This window comes from Pteronotus mesoamericanus, unplaced genomic scaffold, assembly GCF_021234165.1.
Source record: "Pteronotus mesoamericanus isolate MK-2021 breed Mesoamerican mustached bat unplaced genomic scaffold, CSHL_Meso_final contig_73, whole genome shotgun sequence".
In the NCBI taxonomy this organism is placed as follows: domain Eukaryota; kingdom Metazoa; phylum Chordata; class Mammalia; order Chiroptera; family Mormoopidae; genus Pteronotus; species Pteronotus mesoamericanus.
Window position 1 is genome coordinate 2,962,212 of NW_026555245.1, and position 21,472 is coordinate 2,983,683.

At 45.7% G+C, this 21,472-nt stretch overlaps 1 protein-coding gene across 2 annotated transcripts in view; it reads left to right on the top strand.

The window, feature by feature from the left end:
• The window catches only part of GOLM1 (golgi membrane protein 1), a 47,740-nt gene that overhangs the window by 14,141 nt on the left and 12,127 nt on the right, over positions 1–21,472 (top strand). For both annotated transcript variants that reach the window (XM_054582943.1, XM_054582942.1), the window contains exons 3-5: positions 830–1,009; positions 14,594–14,648; positions 16,935–17,037. In XM_054582943.1, the coding sequence (XP_054438918.1) occupies positions 830–1,009; positions 14,594–14,648; positions 16,935–17,037 (338 nt within the window). The remainder of the gene's footprint in view (positions 1–829; positions 1,010–14,593; positions 14,649–16,934; positions 17,038–21,472) is intronic.

Genomic DNA, 21,472 nt, shown 5'->3' on the forward strand with positions numbered 1-21,472 from the left:
AGGTAGGCACACTGAGGCACAGAGAGGTAAAGGGCCGGGGGAGCTGGGATTCCAACCCAGTCCCTTTGACGTCAGAGCTTTTGGGCTCTGGAACGTCATCGCACTGGAGCGCTCTGTCCTCCCCCGCCCCCGGGCTTACCCTCCAGGGGTAGTACCTTTGTCTGAGCTTCCACTGGAGCCCTGTTCTCTGCGCAGATGTGGTCTTGGTGTCCAGAGTTGGAGAAGTGAATAGAACTTTTGTCTGATCAGGAGTGGCTAAGTGCTCTGTCAGTGGGGAAAAGAACAAAATATTTGAGCACCAGCTCACACCAGGTAAACCGTGAGGCATTTTATGTACTTATTTTATTATTTTTAAAAGATTTTATTTATTTATTTTTAGAGAGAGGGGAACCGAGGGAGAAAGAGAGGGAGAGAAACATCGATGTGTGGTTGCCTCGTGTGCACCCCGCACTGGGGACCTGGCCTGCAACCCAGGCACGTGCCCTGACTGGGAATCGAACCCTTTGGTTCACAGACCTGCACTCAGTCCACTGAACCACACCAGCCAGGGCAAATGTACTTATTTTATTTAAACCTCACAAACTCCCTGTGAGGGGTGTGGGGCGTTTCCATGGAGACATGCAGCATAGACATATTTGTTGCTTCTAGACCGTTTCTCTAGAAAAACCTGCTGTAGCTTCTCTACAGTCAACTTTAAAGATTGAGCCTTGGGAACACACTGTGTGTGTAAGGCTTGCTGCTGGCTTTGCGTCCTGTGTGGTCTTCGCTCAGGTGGTCTGGTCTGCAGGGATGGCCTGACATTTGCCTTTATGCTGTGGTGTCCTTGTAGACACAGATCATGGAGCTGGAAGGCAGGGTCCGCAGGGCGGCCGCCGAGAGAGGAGCCGTGGAGCTGAAAAAGAACGAGTTCCAGGGAGAGCTGGAGAAGCAGCGGGAACAGCTCGACAAAATCCAGTCCAGCCACAACTTTCAGATGGAGAGCGTCAACAAGTTACACCAGGATGAGAAGGCAAGGCCTGCTTTGTTTTCTTCCGCATCTGTCCCGAATACCAGTTTGCACACTCTCCAGGTCTTCTCAGTGGGAGGATAAGCTGGCCGTGTGTATATTTATATAAGTGTATGGAATTAGCCTCTTGATGAAGCTCTGAGTATCTCATCACATCTGCCCATTAGGCCTTGGGTGGGCTTCTTGTAAAACCCTTTGCAATGGTGATAAAGGAAAGAAATGCAAAAGAACTACCTTAGCATCAGATTTATCCTCCTGTTGGCTCTTTTCCTCTACAAACGTGTGTTAGTCTCAATTCTATGCCAGGCCTGTGCTGGATGTTTGTCTCAAAGAAGAAGAACATTTGTGCCCTCGTTAAGTCTCATGCATTGGAAGGGTTGCAGACCTCTAAATAAGAACTAACAGAGAGTAGGATTTTCTGTGGATTTTAAGTTAAAAAAAAAAAAATCAGATCCTACACACATTAAAAAGGGGCTTCCTGCTAATTAACACATCTAAGCTTTATATGTCTCAGTGTTTTCTGTTTTTCTTAGGAATGGCTGACTGTACTTTCTTGTTTATTAACTTGGATAATGGTTCAAGTACTAATGTCTTCTTTTCTGAAGTGCATCAAATTCATGAGTATTTATTACCTAAAAGGATTTGGCCCTTACTAATACATGCACCACTAGCTCTGAAAGACTTGATTTATTGGAAGGAGGTTGTATCCTGAGATCCATTATCTTGAAAGTGTACTTGATTTTAGTATGAACTTGTGGCTAGCACTGCAGCAGAAAATGAGCCACTTTTATGTAGGGCCTCAGACTTTTCTTACCTAACTGGTATAAAAACAGGAGAAATACAATTTTTTCTTTAAAAAAATAAGATTTTATTTATTTTTAGGGTAAAAGGAGGGAAAAAGGGAAAGAAACACGAATGTGTGTTTGGTTGCCTGTCATGTGCTCCCTACTGGGGACCTGGCCTGCAACCCAGGCAGGTGCCCTGACTGGGAATCGAACCAGTGACCTTTTGGTTCACAGACTGGCACTCAATCCACTGAGTTACACCAGCCAGGGCTAGAAATATAATTTTTTCATTTGCATAGTACGTCCCATATTCATGAATATACTTTTCCTCTGGGAAATTGTTCCAATTTTAATGCTATTATAATAAAGTGCTTCCTAGTTTCTCTTTATTTTTCTCACATGCAGTGACAGTATTTGTGTCGGTGAAATCCCCTTTAACTGAATAGAACCTAGGCATTTCTCACAGGTGGACACAGACAGAACCCCTTTAAAGAACATTTTGGAGGAAGGAGAATTTATTCTCAAGGAATCAAGTTTGCAGAAATTCCATCTTGGGTTTGTAGGACATGCAAGAGAACGTCTCTGGCACCTTGGCCCCTTGCCTGGTTAGGAAGGAGTGTGACAGGAACTGGGGGACATTGGGCTTGGAGAGGGGACCCAGCAGACACCCGCAGGATCGCCCCATGGGGCCTGGGCTGAGATGGGCTCCTGGGCTGGGCAGGGAGGAAGGACTGCTCGCGCTGGTTTAGTGCTTCTTCAGTGGCTGGCTGAAGGAGCGGGGTCTGGGGCCAGTCAGAGCAGCTTTTCCCATCGGTAAGGGGTGAGGAAGAATAAGGAGGTTTCCTTTGCCTCCCCAACTGGGTGTATGTCGTTACTTGAACATTTAATTATCTCTTCCTTGGAAAGAATTGTGTTTTACTTTAAGCTTCTGGCCATTCTACATTTTTGCTTTTAGTTTTTTCTTTTTGAAATAATAGTGATGGGGGTGTGTGTGTGTGTGTGTGTGTGTTTGGTTGTTACTTTAAAGTGTCCTAGTTTTGTTTTTGTTTTTGTTTTTTTTAACTCCATCAGTCTGTCAAATGCTCCTGATATTTTACCAGAACCATGAAATCCAAAATTCTGGACTAATCTCTTTCATACTCCTCCAAGATTCTGGTTATTTTTGTGTGTTGCATGCAAGTGTGGGTGCATGTTTTGGTTGGCGATGGGGAAAGAGGTTGTAGCAGGGCAGTTGCTGCTCATGGGCACTCTGCCCCGGCCAGGGTACGGGCCTGGGGGGGGGGCTCCAGTCCCCTCTGAAACATAAACACCTGGGCTTCTGTATCATGTGGGCAGAAGCCTCAGACAATGTGCTGCACAGAACCATTTGTTCTGGAGAATTCCAGTAATGTAGTCAATGAAGCAGCCTTACCACAGGCAAGTCCTAAGATAGAAATGCTGGTTCATTTGAGTGCAATCTGTTCTGGAGATAAGAGCAAAAATTGGAATTCTTTAAAATATGACTGACTAGCTCTTTCCTAAGAACATCTTCCCTTGTAGAAAGAAACAAGAGGGAAAACATCTTTTAGCCAGGAACCAGGCGACTGTTTGACCTCTGTTCTCAATGCTTCAGTTTATGATGTTTGTTTTCTAACAGAGGGGGCATTATGTGTGATCAGAGCCCTCCCACCCCATCCCCAGGTTCAGAACTGCTAGGGGGCCCAAGGGGAGGGGAGCTCTTGTAGTCACAGTGAACATCTTCAGGTGTATGTTGACACAGTTCCAGTAAAGAGGGTAAAATACACATTTGAAAAACAGAGCCATTGAAAAAGAATGGAAATCCCCTTTGTGTTTAGAGTTTTCAACTTTTAGGATATGTGATATAAAGTTCTTTTCCTTTTGGGGGCAGGTGTAACTTTCTTAGCTCCAGGAGGATTGTAACCGCGACCTGGTGTGGTGGTGAAAGGCACGGGGTGTGGTCAGGCAGACGTGTGTCCAAGTCTCGTTTTCCTCAGCTGTGTGACTTCAGGCCAGTCAAATTCGCTGTCTGGCCAGCAGCCGAGCCCCCTGTGAGGGCCTCCGCGACTTGTGTTCGCGATGCAGAGTTGTCATTCAGCTCATCACACGGACTTGCTGTTTATCCCCCATCTTGGAGTTTTGAACTAACTTGTTACGGAAATGGTTTCAGAGCAATCAGCCCTCAACCGGAGCAGTCACCTGGGATCTTGCTCATTTAAAAAAATACAGATTTTAAAAACACATTGGGTCAGATTCTTTGGGTGTTAGGCCTCCGAGAATATAGAATTTTTTTTTAATTTTAAAGATTATATGCACGCAACCACACACGCGGGCACCATATTTTGAAAGTTCTCAGATCATTGTGATGCAGGTGGGTATGCCATGAAAATTGTAGGATGTAAAGGAGGTTCTTTAAATGGTTAAATATTTGTACACATCTAGTTTTTGCACATCATTAAAAAAGACCCCAAAACTGTTGGCTTCTTATGCAGTATTACTTTAGGGATGTTGAGACAACTACTTCAAAGGTAAAAAATCAGAGGCATAGTTCAAGATAAGAGAATTCTTCATAAATGTTTGCTGAAGGGGACTTCAGTAGATTACCTTGATAGCTGATTGGCTTAGGTGGCTGGGTTTTGGATATGAAGTTCTACATTTGATTCTGGTGGACAGGATTACACATGCATGTGTTATTTCGGTTATCTCTTGCTGCATGACAAATTACCCCAAAACACAGTGATTTAAGACCATGACAGACAATGTTTATTTTGCTCACATGCATGCTATGTGGGAGGGCTCAGTGGGGACAACTTGTGTCTATTCCACACTGTGTCACCACCTGGGAACCTCAAAGGTTGAGGGCAGCATCACCTGAAGGTTTCCTCACTCATGTGTCTGGTGATCAGTGGCCCGAGACTAGTGGGGCCGGGGCTGACGCCCCACGTGTGGCTTTTCCACCCGGCTGCTTGGCTCCCTTGAAGCGTGGAGGCCAGGTTTCCAGGCCACGCGCCCTGACAGAGAGGGCGGGAATGAGCCAGGAGGAAGCCGTCACCTTTGTAAGAGTTTCCCAGGACTGCTGTAAAGAATTACCATAAACTGGGTGGATTAAAGCAACTAAAATTTATTCTTCCATGGTCCGAAGGCTTGGAAATCCAAAGGCAAGGCGTGAGCAGGACCTCAAGGGCTCTGTGGCAGGATCCTGCCTCGCCTTGTGCGGCTCCTGGTGTTGGCTGGTGGCCCGTGACATTGCTGACTTGCACGTACCACTCCAGCCTCTGCTTCTGTCCTCACACAGCCACGTTTCCTCTGCGTTTCTGTATCCTTGCCCCTTCTCTTCAGTCCTGTTGATTGAGGATCCACCCTCGTGACTTCATTTTAACTTAATTACAGCTGCATAGACCTTGTTTCTAAATAGATTTTTCATAGTTTCATTTATAGATTCTGGGTGGACAAAGATTTTTTGGATACAACCCACAGCACCTTTATTGTAGCCAGCAGGGTCACTTCCTCTGCGTCAGTTAGAAGTGAGTCACGGAGGCGAGCCCAAATGGAAGGGAGGAATCTATCTTTGGGACAGTGTCAAAAAACCTGAGGTCACAATTTAAACCACCAAATTTGTATGGCTATAAGTAATCTTTACACAGCCACCAGTGAAATACTGTTTTCTTCTTAGATTTGTGTGTGTATATAAAATAAGTTTTTGAGGGTCCTTAGTAGAAACGGACCCTTAGGTTTCAGTTAGTTTTGGGCAAAAGCTAATAGACGTTTGCTTGTAAAGGTCTGCAGTATCTTCGAAGGACGGGATAGTGGTTTAGTTCATTCTTTTATTTTGTTGTCAGAAGGCTGATCAATCTTTTTGGGTGTGACTTACCAAGATCTTAGGTACTCTCCTGGCTAGTGGCTGCTTCACAGCCACACAGTGGCTCTAGATGCATGCCAGGGACAAATTGCCTAATACCTGAAATGCTTGGAGAAAGATTCAGGAAGACGCTGAATTACTTAGTAGCATTTCTTCCAGGGAATGTCCAGCTTCCTGCTATTGTGTTCATTTTTGCTTGCCACAAGTTGGAGCCTGAAGTAGCTTCAATTTCTGTATTTTTGTTTGTGACATTCTTGCTAGGTTTTTTGTGGTTTTTTTTGCAGCCATTTATCTGATGTTGAAATTTAGACTTTTCATTTATTGTTAAAATATGTAAATTAACAGTGCAGTAGTACAAAGAAAATCACTTGAGTAGCATTTCATTTGTAATGGAAATACAGTTGCTCTGTTATTCCTAAAGGGAAGCAACAGATCTAGAAACAAAAGATTGCCGATTGCTGAGTAGAAGAAGAGAAGAGGGGATGCTGACGCCATGTCAGTGTTTTGTGTCCAGGAGAGAAGAGCTCACAGAGGCTGCTGGGAAGGTGGCGGGAGGACAGGCGGCCGTTCACCTTGCCCTACCTGGTCCCTCCGCTGTGTGACGTGTGCCCCCGCGGAGGCGGCTTCAGTGAGCTTCCAGACTTCCCCTCTCTTGTCTGGTAACTTGGGGCATGAGGAGACCCTGTCCAGAATTGTTGGAGGGTGTGTGGCTGGCAAAGAACGTGTTACAGAGGCGTTTCCTGTTGTAAATGACTGAGTGGCGTTTCCTGGTTGTCGGGGGGTAAAAGCGAGGGGAGCCGAGATGGTTTTTGTCACTGGTTCTTTGCGGCTTTGGACCTGGGCTGGGGGCTGCTCCCTTCGGGTGCAGCAGCGCTTGGGTCTGAGTGACTTCCTCTCTCAGATTCTGCCCCCTACAAAGGAAGTGACTAATGTTAAGAAGTTTGGTGGTGGGAGGGGGAAAGGTTGGTCATTTGTCCTACTTTAGAATTTGCAAAGTGCTTTCACATGTAAGAACACATTTAATTACTTTTTAATATATATTCTATTGATTATGCTATTACAGTTGTCCCATTTTTTTCTCTCCTTTATTCCCCTCTGCCCTGCATCCCCACTCCCATAGGCATTCCGCCCCCCTTAGTTTATGTCCATGGGTCGTACTTGTAAGTTCTTTGGCTTCTCCATTTCCTTTTTTCCCCCATCCATTTCCTACACTATTCTTAACCTCCCCCTGTCTATTTTGTACCTACTATTTATGCTTCAAAGGGCCCAACTGGGAGACAGGTGTTATCTCTAGATAAAGGTCAAGACTGCACCCTCAGAGGTCACTTGCTGGCCTCGAGGACCTGGAGAGTGGCTGGCGGGGGCTGGGCCCCAGCTGCTGGCAGGACACCAGGACACAGCTCTTAGAGTGTTCCAGTTTCTTCTCTCCAGGTCAGCTTTTCTTTTGCACCTGAGAACGTGGTGACTTTGTTCTGGAGAGGGGTTTTTTTGGAGGACCAGAGTGGACTTGTGCAGATAAATGTAGTTTCTTTGATTTTTGTCACCTTTCATCCCTGTGACTGATTGAAGAATCAAGCGTTCTAGAAAAGCTTTCCTGTTTTTATTCCCATCAGTTTTCTGTGTTCAGGCCTGTCTGTCTGTTCAACAGTGTGCTGGGCACTGGGCTTGTGCCCCGTTGGTGACCAGGCTGTGAGTGTTGTCTGTACATTTCCATGGCATGCCAGAGAAAGAGGCGTAAATGCGTGTTAAGATCAATCGTCGACAGAGAAGTCACTCTAGTGAAGCAGAAAGGATTTTCCACAGGGAAGTAGGTACTGATAGAATGGTGCGCAGGGCCTGGAGGAGCAGTTTCGCTGGGATGGCTCACTGAGCCAGGACCCAGAGGCTGGGCCAGGAGGCCGCTGCAGCAGCCTTAGGTCAGAGACAGGGCTGCCACACTCCTTGCTCCATTTTGCACCCCCGACCCCCAATCCTGTTCAGGTCTCAAGTGAATGCATCTGATTGGACCTAAGTCCCTCTGGGAATGAGTCTGGAGGACGTACTTTTGCTTTTAAGCCTCTGCAGAAAGGCACTAAAAGCGGTGTGCCACAGGCGAGGGGGAGCCGATCTGCGTCCTCCACCTGGCAGGCAGAGTGGGGGTGTCCTGGTTCACACAGGCTCTTTTAAGCCATTTAAGAAGTTTGAATGTGAGTTGGAGGACAGGGGACTGAATACAGAGTTTTGGCTGTGAATCAAGGTCATCAGATCAGATCCAGGTGTTTAGAAGGCAGGCCCTGGCTCCTGGGGAGCTTCCTTGGGGTGAGGAGCAGGGCAGAGCGGAGGCAGACCCCCCCAGGCACCTCTCGAAGAAACATTTGAAGCAAAAATTAGGTGCTGAACTGATGTAAGAATAGAATGAATTCTGCAAGGTGAGTAGATGGAGAGACAGCCGGAGAAATTGGCAGGCCTGGGTGACAGATGCAACGTGGAGATGTGAGGGAGAGGGCTGCGTGGAGGCAGGAAGTGGAAAGCAGGTGAAATGGATCCATCAAAAATCTGTTTTCTGGAAAAAAGTGGATTTCAGAACATGTTCAGTCTTTTCAGATTGTAAATTCTCTAATTTGCCATTGGATACAGCCTTCAAAGACAGCTTTGTAATACACCTTGAGTAATTCATCTCCCACCTTTGGAAAAAAAAGTGTTAGGAAAAATGGCAAAAGGCATCACATGTACACAAATGTCCCTGGTTTACATCGGCCGTTCTCCATCCCTTCCCTCCCTGTGTGCCCTCCCCAGGGGAACAGGCCTGGGGTCTGTCGCTGGACCTCAGAAGGAAACTTGGGGAAAGCTGATGTAGGGCTGATTTGGTTTCATGATGCTCCTTGGATTAATTCCACGTGGAGGGCATTACCTTGCAGTGAGAATGGCCTGTGATGAAGGCAGTTGAGCAGACGTGGCTGTGTTCACTGTGCATTGCTCTCTTGTTCTACAGGGACAGGAACAAAGCCTGCAGAGGTACTTGCTCTTGAACTTGGTGTCTTTCCTACTACAAAGAGCCTTTCCATGCTTCGTAGCTGTAAAAGACACTTTACAGCTTTTAACAGACACTTTAGGGTGTGCTCCTGTGCTGGCTGCCTCGTTCCCTCTTCGCTCAGAATTCCCTGCCCCTCTGTTCACTTCTGTACTTAACCCAGCACTGCAGGAGAGTGTGTGATGTGAAATATATGGAGGAAATACAGTTTGCTGATTACTCCTGTGGAAGAACAATGTGTAGGGTCTGTTGGGAGCACTAGCACTGGCTGCAGCCATGTAACCTGTACACTTCGTTCAGTTTTCATTTTCTCTTTAGTCCCTATGTGTCTGTGTACACCTCTTTGCAGGAAGTCAGGATCTGACCTGCCACAGCTGAGGACGGAGACATTGTTAGGATTCCCATTTGGGAAGGAAGGACTAAAGCCACAGAAGGGGCTCCACTTGGGCTTCTCCTGCCTCCATGAATGCATCTGATTGGACCTAAATCCCTCTGGGAATGTGTCTGGAAAATGTACTTTCGGGGGGAGTTGGGTGAGGTTGGAATCTGTGGCTGTAAGCAGCAGCCCCACACTGTCACTGTGGCATTTTCTGGCTGGTTAAAGATGAGCCAGGGAATGTTCCAGATTGCCGGTGCTGTCTGTGCTGCGTGACAACACAAGGACCTTCTGGCAGGAGCTAGTTCGGGTGTGTAGAGAAACCTGTGCCCGTGTGTTTTCCTGGCTAGGTAGTGTTACTTTTTTTTTTTTATTAAATCATCACCTGAGGGTGGATGGATATATAGATTTATTTTCATTGATTTTCAAAAATGAGTGGAAGCGGGTGGGAAGAGACAGAGGGAGACAGAGAGAGAGAGAGAGACATCGATTGATTGCCTCTCCAGTGCGTCCCAACCAGGGACCAAACCCACAATGCAGGCATGTGCCCTGACTGGGAGTCAAATTGACGACCTCTTGCTTTGCAGGATGGCACCCAAACAACTGAACCACACTGGTCAGGGTGAAAAATAATGATTGCTTATCAAAGATTTGCCAGAATCACCTGAGTGGATTCACATAAACTAGAGTCAAAAGAGTAAGAACATGCCCTGGCTGGGGGGGCTCAGTTGGTTGGAGCATCCTTCTCTACACCAAAACGTTGTGAGTTCGATTCCCAGTCAGGGCACATATGGGACGCAACTGATCAGTGTTTCTCTCTCTCATTGATGTTTCTTTCTCTCTCTTTCTCCCTCTTCCTCTCTCTCTAAAATTGATAAACATATCCTCAGGCGAGGATAAAAAATACAGACTAAGAACCAGGAAGTTTCACAGTCTTCCTCTGACCCTGCTGGTGCTCAGATGTCTGCAGGCGAGTCACCTTGGGCCCCTCCCGTTTCCCCTTCCCCTGACATATAAGAAGCCTGGACTCTGTACGTTCTCCAGATGGATAGGTTCTCCAGATAGATATGAGGCACCACCAGGTTTCCCATCTTCTTGGTTGGCACCTTCTCAATCAGTAAACCTTTCTTTACTCCAAACTCGGACATTTTGAGTTTTGGCCTTTTGAAGTGTCAGGCACAGGGACTTTCATCTGGTAACTGAGTGTGTAAAGTTAGTGGGATGCCGTAAATAAATAATTGACAGTTCTCTGCTACTAGGATTCTGTCAGTCCTCCCTCCTTATTCTTCAGGCAATGCGCTGTCCCTAGCAGCAAGTGGCTATTGAGCACAGAAAATGTCCCAGTTGGGAAGTGCTGTCGTATAAAATATGCTAGATTTTGAAGGTTTAGTATAAATAAAAAAGTAAAATATTAATTAATAGTTACATGTTGATTACATCTTGGTATGATGTGGATATATATTACATGGAATTAAATACCAATACTTTATTACCCTGTCTTCTTTTTGTTAATTGGGATAAAATTCACAAAACAAACTCACCGTTTTATCATTTTCCATTCAGTGGTTTTTGGCATATTCACAACCATCACCACTGTCTAATTCTGGAACATTTTCATCATCCCCTGCAAAGAATGTGTACCCACTAAGCAGCCAGCTCCCATTTCCCCTCCTCTTAGCCCCGGGCAACTGTTAATTTATTTTGTCTCTATAGGTTTGCCTGTTCTAGGCATATCATAGCAACAGAATCATGTTTTGTTTCCTTTTGTGTCTGCCTGGCTTCTTTCACTTAGCACAGTGTTTTCAAGATTCATCCATTTCATAGCCTGTATCAGTACTTCATTCCTTTTTATGGCTGAATAGTATTCCATTGTATGGATAGACCACTTTTTGTTTATCCATTCAGCCCTTGATGGAGATTTGAGTTGTTTCCAGTTTTGGGCTGTTATGAATAATTCTTCTGTGAACATCTGTGGACAGGTTTTTGTAGGATGTATGTTTTCAGCGCTCTCGGGTATGTCCCCGGGACTGGAATTACTGGGTCCTGTGATAAATCTGTTTAACTTCTTGAGGAGCTGCCCACCTGTTTTCCACAGCGACTTCACCATTTGAAATTCTCATCAGCTGTGTATTCTTTCACATCCTTGTCAGTACTTATTTCCTTTTTTTTTTTTTTTAACTTGTAGCCATCCTAGTGTATGTGAAGTGGTGTCTTCTCAATTTGATGTGATTTCTCTAATGACTTATGTGGATCATCTTTTATGTACTTAAACTGCCATTTGTGCATCTTCTTTGAAGAAATGTCTGTTGAAATCCTTTGCCCAACCTGTTTCTTTTTATTTAAGTTAATGTCACTACTAGAGAATTTAAAATTCCCATATGTGACTAACATATTTCTGTTGGATGGCATCACTCTGGGAGATTTTGAAATTGCTGAGGGGTAAGAAGACACTAATGAATATTTCATATTTTCCCTTCATTCTTAATATCAGGCCCAGATCACTGAGATTAAGTTTTTCATTTTAAGGTTCTCTCCCTGAGACAGTAACAGGAACGTCATTACACAGACGTTACCCAGGCACCGGAGTGCCAGTGGGTTGACAAGGGTGAGGTAGTTTGAAGGCCCTCTTCAGTAAGGCTTATGTGAGGGGCGACCCCCACCTTCAAGGCATATTGATCATTTTGTTAATAAACCAAATATAGCAGGAAAAGTTGCCTCTTTTTATAATGCAGTCAGCATCACGCTTCAGTGAGCTTTTCAAAAGTTAGTATTTTTAAAATTTAGTCACTTACATCTTACTGAGCTTACAGAGCATCATTTATTGTAGATTTATTGTTTTGGAAATTCACTGTGAAATGTTGAGCTTCCTTTTCTCGGAATCTAATGCAGAAATAATTTGATCAAATACACTTGTTTCCCAGAATAGAATGGTTAGAATGAATTTGTACGTGGAAGATTCATCGTGAGGTCTTCCCAGTTTAGCGTCCAGTGACTCTCCGGGGCCCTTGCTGTGCCTCCTCGTCTGCTGCTGCGCGTCCCCAGGGGAAGGTCCACAGACACCAGGAAGTGCAGTGCCCTGGCGTCACTCTCACCAGCATGTGAAAAACAACCGGGTTGTTTACAGGTGTTCTTTTCTTTTCTGATGATCTCCCCCAAAAGCTATAAGCATTTCCATTATTTTCCTGAAAATGATTCAGTGAGATTTACAATAAATAGTAAAACTGCATTTAAAAGCTTGGTGGCATTTTATGACCCTTTTCTCATTTACTTAAGTGGAGACTGTATTTTTCCATGCATAAGTAAATAGGGGGAGGAATGCACATATTTTCTTTGGAAGAATAAAGTCACATGGGAGACTGCAGTCTCTTCAGATATTTCGGAATGCAGCGCTTCCTGAATCTTCCTAAACACCCAGATGAGTGCGGACTGCAATAATTTTTTGGGCTGGCGCTGAGGGGAACAAATGAGAAGGATCAAAAGTCAAATTGCCATAATTTAGAAATGATTTACCCAGGAGATAACCGTTTTTGAGAGATAATCAGGGTATAAGCATTTAAGTGGTTCCTTTTTCTGTTTGTTTCGACTCTGATGTTCAGAGGGAGGGAGGTTTCGATACCTAGGCAAGGTGAAGTTTAAGTGTACAGGTCAGTAGTGTTAAATATACTCATGTTCCTGTGCAGAAGGTCTCTAGAGATTTTTTTATCATGTAACCCTGAGTCTCTGTGCCCATTCCACCCTAATTCCTCTCTCTATCCCAGCCCTTGGCCACTATCCACCTTTCTGCTTTCTGTTTCTATGATCTTTCACTGCTTTAGATACTTTACTGAGTGGAATCCTACAGAATGTGTCCTTTTGTGACTGGATTGTCCTCAAGGTTCATCCGTGTTGTAGCGTGTCACTCCTTTTTAAAGGCTGCATGATATTCCACTGTACGCACACCTTCTTTATCCGCGGAGGGTCCCCTAGGGGGCTCCCAGCTCTCGTGCTTCTAGAAAGCACGGGGATGCAGCCGGCTCATCACGGTCTTGCTTCGAGTCCTTTCCGATGCGCACCCAGAGGCGAGAATGCTGGATTACAGGGCCAGCTTTTGTGTTTCCAGTTGAGCGCGTGCGAGCCGTTTCTGAGAGCAGCAGTAGCTGCTCGCAGTGTAAACCTGATGCCCCGCGGTGCGAACCCTCTTGTCACTGCAGGCTCTCTTCTCTCGGCTGCTCTTGTAGAAAATACATGTATGTTGTCTCTTTTGCTGGTGTAGAATATCTATAAACACCCCTCTTGACAGTCTCTCCCTGAGAGGTCAGTCCTACAAGATGTTATCACTGATTCTTTTCTTTTGTACTGGGAAGTGTTCTGTGCTCAGATCTCCCTCCCCCCTAAAAAAAACCCTAAGTAGTTTGGTCATATTTCATTTCGGGGAACACACACCTTATTCATAAATACCTTACTTAAAAAACTGTTCTGGACAAAGAAAGAGTGAGGGCTCCACAGCGAGGTCCAGGAGGAACCCAGAAGCGCAGAAGGGGAAGGTGATGTGGTTGTCATTGTCACCATTAACCAGGAAAGGGACAGAAATGTGTCTTCAGGTCACGGGCAGCCTAACCAGTGTACGGCATTTTACAAACACTGTTGCGTGTGACACAGTAAGAAACTTTCCCTTTGTGGCCCTGTTTACAGTGTGTGCTCATAAAACAACACTTACGGTGTGATGAGCTCTGACAGTTAATATCCCAGTCCCCTCTTTTTCTTGTTTGTTTGCTTTTAGCCCCGGATGGGTGCAGCCCACTAGATTGGTGTCCTACGTGGGGTTTAGATCCAGTTTGGCGAGTAGCAGTGGAGAGCCCGCTCCCTGGAGCCAGCCTGCTGGGGCTCCATTGTGGCGTTATGTGTTTGCTGTTGAGAGAGCCCCACGCAGTCGTGAGCTTCCTAAGCAGGCTGTGCCTCGATTTCCTGCCTCCTAAGAGGAATGATATTCTGCCCACCTCATACAGCTGGTTTGACATTCTCCGCAGAGCACCTGCTATAAAGTGGTTGCTCAGGGCATGCAGGCTGCCCGTCACGCTTACCTGCACACTCATGTTTCTTTTCACTTTTTTTACGTTGTTATCCTGAGTCCTGTGTTGCTTTTTCCCTCCTCTGTCATCAACATTCCCAACTTTGTGGAACTAGCTGGGTGTGAACCCTTCACTGCCCGAACTTGTGGACTCTGTGGACAGACAGAAGAGGCCAGAGAGTAAAAAGACGCAGGACGTTGTGCTGCTGGAGGAGCGGTCACCAAGGCCTCTTCTCTTGGCCCTGTTAGCCAGCCCGGAATTCGGAGTTTGCCTTGTGATTGAGGATGTGACAGGACCCAGGCTTCCCCAGGGAGAGGCCGCAGTTGCCACCTCGGCCAGCCTGGGCCTCGCACGGGGGAGGAGCCGGCCCTGGGCCTCCCTCCTGACATCTGCTTTGGTGGGGGACGATCTGCTCCCCCATCCTCCCCCCGCCCCCAGCAGGTACATCTTACTAGGTCTCTTCTGAGTGGTTAGTATCTGGGTGTTTCATTCTGTGTTTATCTTCCTTGCAGGCGGTTTTGGTGAATAATATCACCACAGGCGAGAGGCTCATCAGAACCCTGCAAGGTGAGCCCCCTCTCCTCCTTTACACCAGACGTCCGGCCTTTAAGGAAGGAGGGAACCCACCTTTCCGCTTGTCCTTCCCTAGGGTTTCTTATTCTAATCTGATGATGGGTGTGATTATGAGTGATTGAGTAATCTTTAATTCATTCTTTTTGCCCAGCTATATTTCCTTAAAGAGCTTTTTCTTTAAAAATGTTAGTGACTACATTACAGGCTATTCTGTACAGAAAATGAGAGAATTCACTCTCATTTTTTGATATGTTGAAAAAAAATACATATATACCCACACACACATCTGTGATACGTATGTCACCTGTGTGTGTGTATGGTATATATACAGGGTGGGGCAAAAGCAGGTTTGTAGTTTTAAGTATGGAAATAATATAGTAATTAAATAACAACACAAGAATAAACTCTGTGTTTCGCCTCCTCACTACTGTAAACCTACTTCTGTGCCATCCTGTAGTTTGATTGGTCTAGAATTCTGAGAAGATTATTCGGGGAAATGCAGTAACCCACAAAGTTAAGTCGGTTACTTTGTTGCGGGGGGGCTTCTCGGAGCTGATGCTCCTCATCAGACCTCAAGAAGGGAGGATGCTCTGCCGCCTTTCCTGCACAGTCATGTGCTGCTTAACAACGAATACTGTTCGAGAAATGTGTCGTTAGGTGATTTAGTCATTGTACAAACAGCACAGAGGGCGCTCACCTGAACCTCGGTGGTGTAGCCTACTCTGCCAGGCTGTGTGGTATACCACTGTCATATATGTAGTCCCTCGCTGACCAAAACATCGCTGTGCAGAGCATGACTGTACTTAGTATTTTTAAACAGCTCTAAATCAGGTATAATTGACATACTGTAAACTACACATATTTAAAGTGCACAGCTTGACAAGTGTTGATGTAAATGTGCATGTCCGGAAACCACCACCAAAGTCAACACAGTGACATACCCATCGCCCCCCGAAGTTGCTTTGTGCCCTGTGGTCATCCGCCCCAGGCAGCCTCTGATCTGCTTTCCGTCTCTGTAGATTAGTTTGCATTTTCTTACTGTTTTATATACAGGGAACGAGACGGTATGCGCCCTTTTTTGTCTGGCGTCTCTCATGCATCGTGCTCTGATGCTCTCGCGCACTGTGGTGGGTGGCAGTACACGCCTCTTCACTGTCCAGTAGTTGCCCCATGCTCGTCTTGATCATAGAATTTTTTTTAAGGTTAGGTTTATTGAACTATAATTCACACACAGTAAAGTTTACCCTTTGTAATGTGCCCTCCTGTACGTTTTGGCAAATGCAGAGCCTGCTAGACGCCCGCGGTCACAGCCCATGTCCGTGACTCCACAAAGTCCCCTGCCTTCTGCAGTCGGTCCCCGCCCCGACCTCAGCCTCAGGCACCCACTGAGCAGTTTTCCACCCCACTCCACCCGGTTTTGTCTTTTTGAGAACATTACATAAATGTTTTTGAGATGGACTTACGTTTTCACTGACTCCTTCACTTCCATTTATTTCCCCCCAGAGAGCCTTGCAGGCCTCGAGTTGCGCAGACAAGTCTCTTGGGGAACTTGGGTCTGTCCAGCGCTGTGCTCTGGGGCCCTGCTGCCACCGCCTGCCCATTCTGGTATCACCTCTGCGGCAGCTTGTCCTTCTGCCCCCAGCTTGACCCTTTTGTCAGCTGCTGCTTTTTTCTACAGAGCTTTTACAAGACTTTTTGCAATGTTTCTGTAGCACCCCATTTTTTCTTTTACAGTTCTTATCAGACTTGTAAATATCTATTAATGTCTCTGTTTCCTACTATGTTGCTTTTATGAGCCAGGTTGTCCTGGCAGCCGGGATGGAGCTGAATTTCCTCAAAGAAAGCTGCAGTTTCCCAGATAAGAGGGATAGGTGGTCAAATGAACCCAGGCCTCCGAGAGGAGCTTGGCTGTGAACAAATGACAGGAGAAGGGTGCCGGCTGGCGGCCTGGCAGCCAAGGGTGGGGGCTCACCGGGAGGGGCTGCGGATCTGACCAGGTGTCGAAATCGGGGGCAGGGGGTGCATGGTAGCGTGTGTGACCTTGTGGGACAGCTCAGGGTTTATGACCTCTAAAACACAAATAGGCATTTTAAGGGTTGGAGGTCGAAAAGGAGATTTAAGAGAGGAGAGACATTTGGGAAAGAAGCAGGTGCCGGTTCCTGTGGGATCATAGGTCTTGCAGGGGCGCTTTTGCGGCCGGGGTGTCGTGAGTGCTGGGAGGGGGCCGTGGGACGGCCATCCTGGTGACCTGTGTGATGTCCTGTCCTCCTCTTGGCGTAGACCAGTTAAAGGCCCTGCAGAAGAATCACGGCAAGCTGCGGCAGGACGTCCTCCAGTTTCAGAAGAACCAGACCCACCTGGAGAGGAAGTTCTCCTATGACCTGTAAGTGTGCACAGCGTCAGGTGCGTGCACGCCGGGGCTGCTCAGTTTTAGGCCGAGGGCAGCACATGGGGTCCAGCACGAGCTCCACTTGCCCTGCCCGTCACAGCGTGCAGAGCTCTGTGGGAAATGTCCGGTCCCTTCGAGGAGGCAGATCCTTCGGAAATAATGCCTCTTACATTTTAAGCACCAGCAATGCTTCAGAAAGCCGTGGAAGTGGCAGCCGGCGGGCTCAAGATACAGGATAAGTAGGAGGGCAGTTCTCCGTAGCAGGAAATGACTTACTCAGCATACTTTCAAACTTAATGTAATTTAAGACTCTATAAAGCACAGATGGGGTGGGTAAGTCAGTAAATCTGAAGCCTTTAAGAATGTGTTCCTGGAGCGCTCAGGTGTGACCTAAGTCCAGCTCCTAGACTAAGAGGAGTGTTGGCGTCTATCAATATAATATATCATTTTTCTTTTCTTGACACTGTGGAGTGTCTTTCCAAATTTCCAAAAAATAAATGAGAATGGAGCACATTTATTTTTCCAGCTTTACTGAGGCCTCTTTGACAGATGTGTATATTTTAAGGTGTAAAACGTGATGTTTTGTTATACATTGTGAAATGCGGCTCCCAGTCAAGGAGCAGCATTTTGGATAATTAAGCATCTGTAATCTCGCAAATGTATCATTTTGTGTGCATGGTGAGAACACTTCAGCTACTCTGTTAGTAACTCCCAAGTATATACATTATTATTAACTTTAGTCACCGTGCTGTTCATGAGACTCCAGCTTAGTAGCTATGACATCTCTTTTAAGCTGATACCACAACAACAACAACAAAACTACAGTTTTACTTACTGGAGTACTTTTATGATCAAGACAAAACAATAAACTTAAAAGGTTAGCTAAACCTGTAAGTAAGATAGTAAAAAAACAATTGTGGATAGAGAATGAAGTTGTAGTTGGTGCATTTTCTTCTCTTTTTCCTCATAAAAACAATACGACTGAAGCCCAGGAAGTTTGGGGTACAGAGGCCTCCAGCCACCCATGACCTCAGGCCTCTTTTCTCTTGGACTTACTCCTCTAGTTGGTGCCCAAGTTCACACAAATTTTTCACATAATTGCAGCCACCATTTAAAATTTTAAATCATTTTTTGCTTAGCTTGCATTATGTGTATATAAAAATTTATATTGCTCTAAAATGTTTTATCATTAAAAATGGCTGGTTAATGTTCCATACTGTGGAGGTATCAAATGTAATTCACCATTTCCCTGTTCGTTGGGTATTCAGTTGACTTTTAAGTTTTGGTTATTGTAACTGGCCTGACATTAATGCCTGTAACTTTTAAAAATTATTTTGGATTCTTTCCTTCTAAAAAGAGTCAGCTCTGGGTTTAGTGTGCCTCTTGGTATAAACTGCCAAATTGCCTTCTGAGAAGATTCTGGCCATCTGCGTGGTGACCAGCAATGTACCACCCTCTGTAGGGATTCTGAGTCTTCTAAAATATTGTCCATTCATCTTCCCGATCACTTTAAAACAAAATACAGCTCAAGCCAGGAACACCCAAATACATAAATATGCAGAGGACGTGTGCAGTCAATGCAAAGGAACATACTAAGAAAATATGCATATGGAACCTTATTCCGCCAGGCCAGTGGTTCTCAGTGGGTGGCATTTTGCCCAAGGAAACTATTGGCAGACAGTTTTGTTTGTCACAGCTCGGACAAGGGTGCACTGGCATCTAGTGGGTAGAGAGCAGGGATGCTGCTGAGCACCCTACAGGCACAAGGCTGCTCCCACAACAGTGTTATTTGCCCCACAATACCAGTAGTGCGGTTGAGTTGAGAGCTGAAAGGCCCTGAGCCAAGCAGGTAATCAACGAAAACGTGCAGATAGAAATGAAATACCCCAGTCTACTTATTATTCATCCTTGAAAGACACCTTAATGCACATATTTCCCTTCCATTGACTGGATTACAGTAAGCCATTAATGGCCTTACTTAATATGTTTGACCCAGAAGATTTGAGCTGGAGGTCAGCCAGGGCCCAGTGACCAGAAGGGCAGCCCTGCTTCCTGGGTGGGAGCTGTCGGGTGAGCAATGAGCAGAGTGCTCCACCCTGGGTGGCTCTGTGGGCAGGAAGCGCTGTTCTCCTCTTACGAGGCTGATGGATTGAAAACTCTGGCTGAGCACATCTAGGTGATTAGTTGTGTCCAAAGCCCTGAACGAGAATCAGGGTGCTTCCCAGGGGTGATGTTCATGGAATGTTGAAAGCTGAAAATAGTTGTTCTTAACTTTCTTTGGATTATAGACCCTCTGTGAGGATCTGATAAAAGGTATGACCACCTTGTTAATACATTTATAAATGGATAAAAATTGTGCATCAGGGTCCCACAAATTGAATACTCAACTTTGTGTATATGTCCATTTATAAATTTGCCCATTCTTCATTAAAATACCCTCTCTGGTCTAAACATGTTATAAAAGCCAGTGCTGAGAATGAAGAAGCTGGTGGAAAGGCCAGGTCTCCAGACGAACAAGTTAGTGTTCCTACTTCAACGGTCAGAGTTAGCACATGTTCCCTACTTCTTCTACCGCGTGGCAGACATGAGTCACTCAGTGATTACTGTACCTGATCCAAACGGCCTTGCATTCTCTCCCTAAGAGCACCTGGAGGTGGTGTATGAGATGAACTACCTGCCATCTCGTCTCCTTGCCGTGAGGAAGTAGACTTGGTGGGATATAATAAGTAATATTCTGACATTAGCATCCTGGATAATCAGGTCATCCCTCTTGATAGATTCCTACACTGTGCACGTTCTGTTCATAGTCTTCTGACCATCCCCTGCACCAGTTAGGACAGTCTTGGGGCCAAGTCTTGTTTGTCTCTGGATTTTAGCTCTGGTTAATACCTGAACATTTATCATGTACGAGTAAGAAAAAACCAGCCTGAGGCCTCCAGGAAGTAGCACTGACTGTCACGGTCTGTATGACCTGCGTCTCAGAATTTGAGCTGTGTTCTGAGGTGGTTCCCTTTACTGCTGTCGAGCCAGAATGTGGAAAGCTGATCTTAATCTGCAAGGTGGAGAGAGAAGCTCTTTGTACTAGATTCTGGCAGGGCCGAGAGCGGGCAAAAACAGTGCTTCCCTTTTGTAGGTTTAAAGGTCCAGGAGTGGCCCTGCACCTGCTCCTTTGCTGATCTTGAGCTTCTGTGAAATTGTTGGACAACAATGAATTGGAAACATCTGGTTCTTTCAGTGTACAGATGTCTCTCTGTTCGCTGCGCTGAAGCTATTGGACACTAGTCTACCACCTGGGGCTTGCATGTGTGTGAAAATTTTATTTAAATGAATTTTTCACCTAGTCTTTTCTTGATGTGCAAGCTGTGCAAGGTCAGAAACTCTGCCTTTGATTATTTCTACAGTACCTGATGCCCATCTCCGCATGTGATACGTTGAGATCCAATAAATCCTTTGAACTGACAGGTATGTTCCAACAGTTGGAGGTTGAGTTCACTTACACTTGGCTCTGAGAGGCGTGTGACTCAAAAGAGGTGGCCATGAGAAACAAGTCTGGCTTCTGGTTTCAGCCTTTTTTCCCTCTCTCTGCCTCTGCGACCCTGGTCACCTGTTAGTTTCCTTATTTGTACAAGTGGGTAATTCTCAGTTCCTGTGTAACTGACACTTGAGGTGCTCTTAAAATGAGTTCCAGGTAGGAAGCTGAGTGGCATGATACCTCCGAGGGCCTCTGCTCCCTGGGAGCTCGGGCTGAATCGGAGCGTACATCCCACCAGCAGTCCTCTCACCCACGGGGTGTCTTCTAGTTCAGTTCAGTTGGTTTTATGCTTTAAAATAAATTTCAGATTTTTGAATTTCAGACTATTGCTAAGATAGTTCAGGGAGTTCCTAAGTATCCCATAGCTGGTGTCCTCTCTTGTTAACACTTTACATTAGTGTGGTGTATTTGTCACAATTAATTAACCAATATAGATACACTGTTATTAACTAAAATTCATACTTTATTCAGATTTCCTCAGTTTTTTCCCTAATGTCCCTTTCTGCCCCAGATCCCATCCAGGGCCCCACATGACATATATCTATCAAGCTCCTCTTGGCCGTGACCGTTTCTCAGCCTTCCCCCCCAACCCCCCCGGGTTTTTTTGAATGGTCTTGATAGTTTTGAGGAGTACTGGTCAGGTGGTTTGTAGAATGTCCTTCAATTGAGATTTATATGATGTTTTATATGATGTTTTTCTTTCTTTCTTTCTTTAAAGATTTTTATTTATTTTTGAGAGAGGGGAAGGAGGAAAGAGAGAAACATTGATTGGCTGCCTCTGGCATGTGCCCAAACCAGGGACTGCCCGCAACCCACGCATGTGCCTTGACTGGAATTGAACCAGTGACCTTTTGGTTTGCAGGCCGGCACTCAGTCCACTGTGTCACGCCAGCCAGG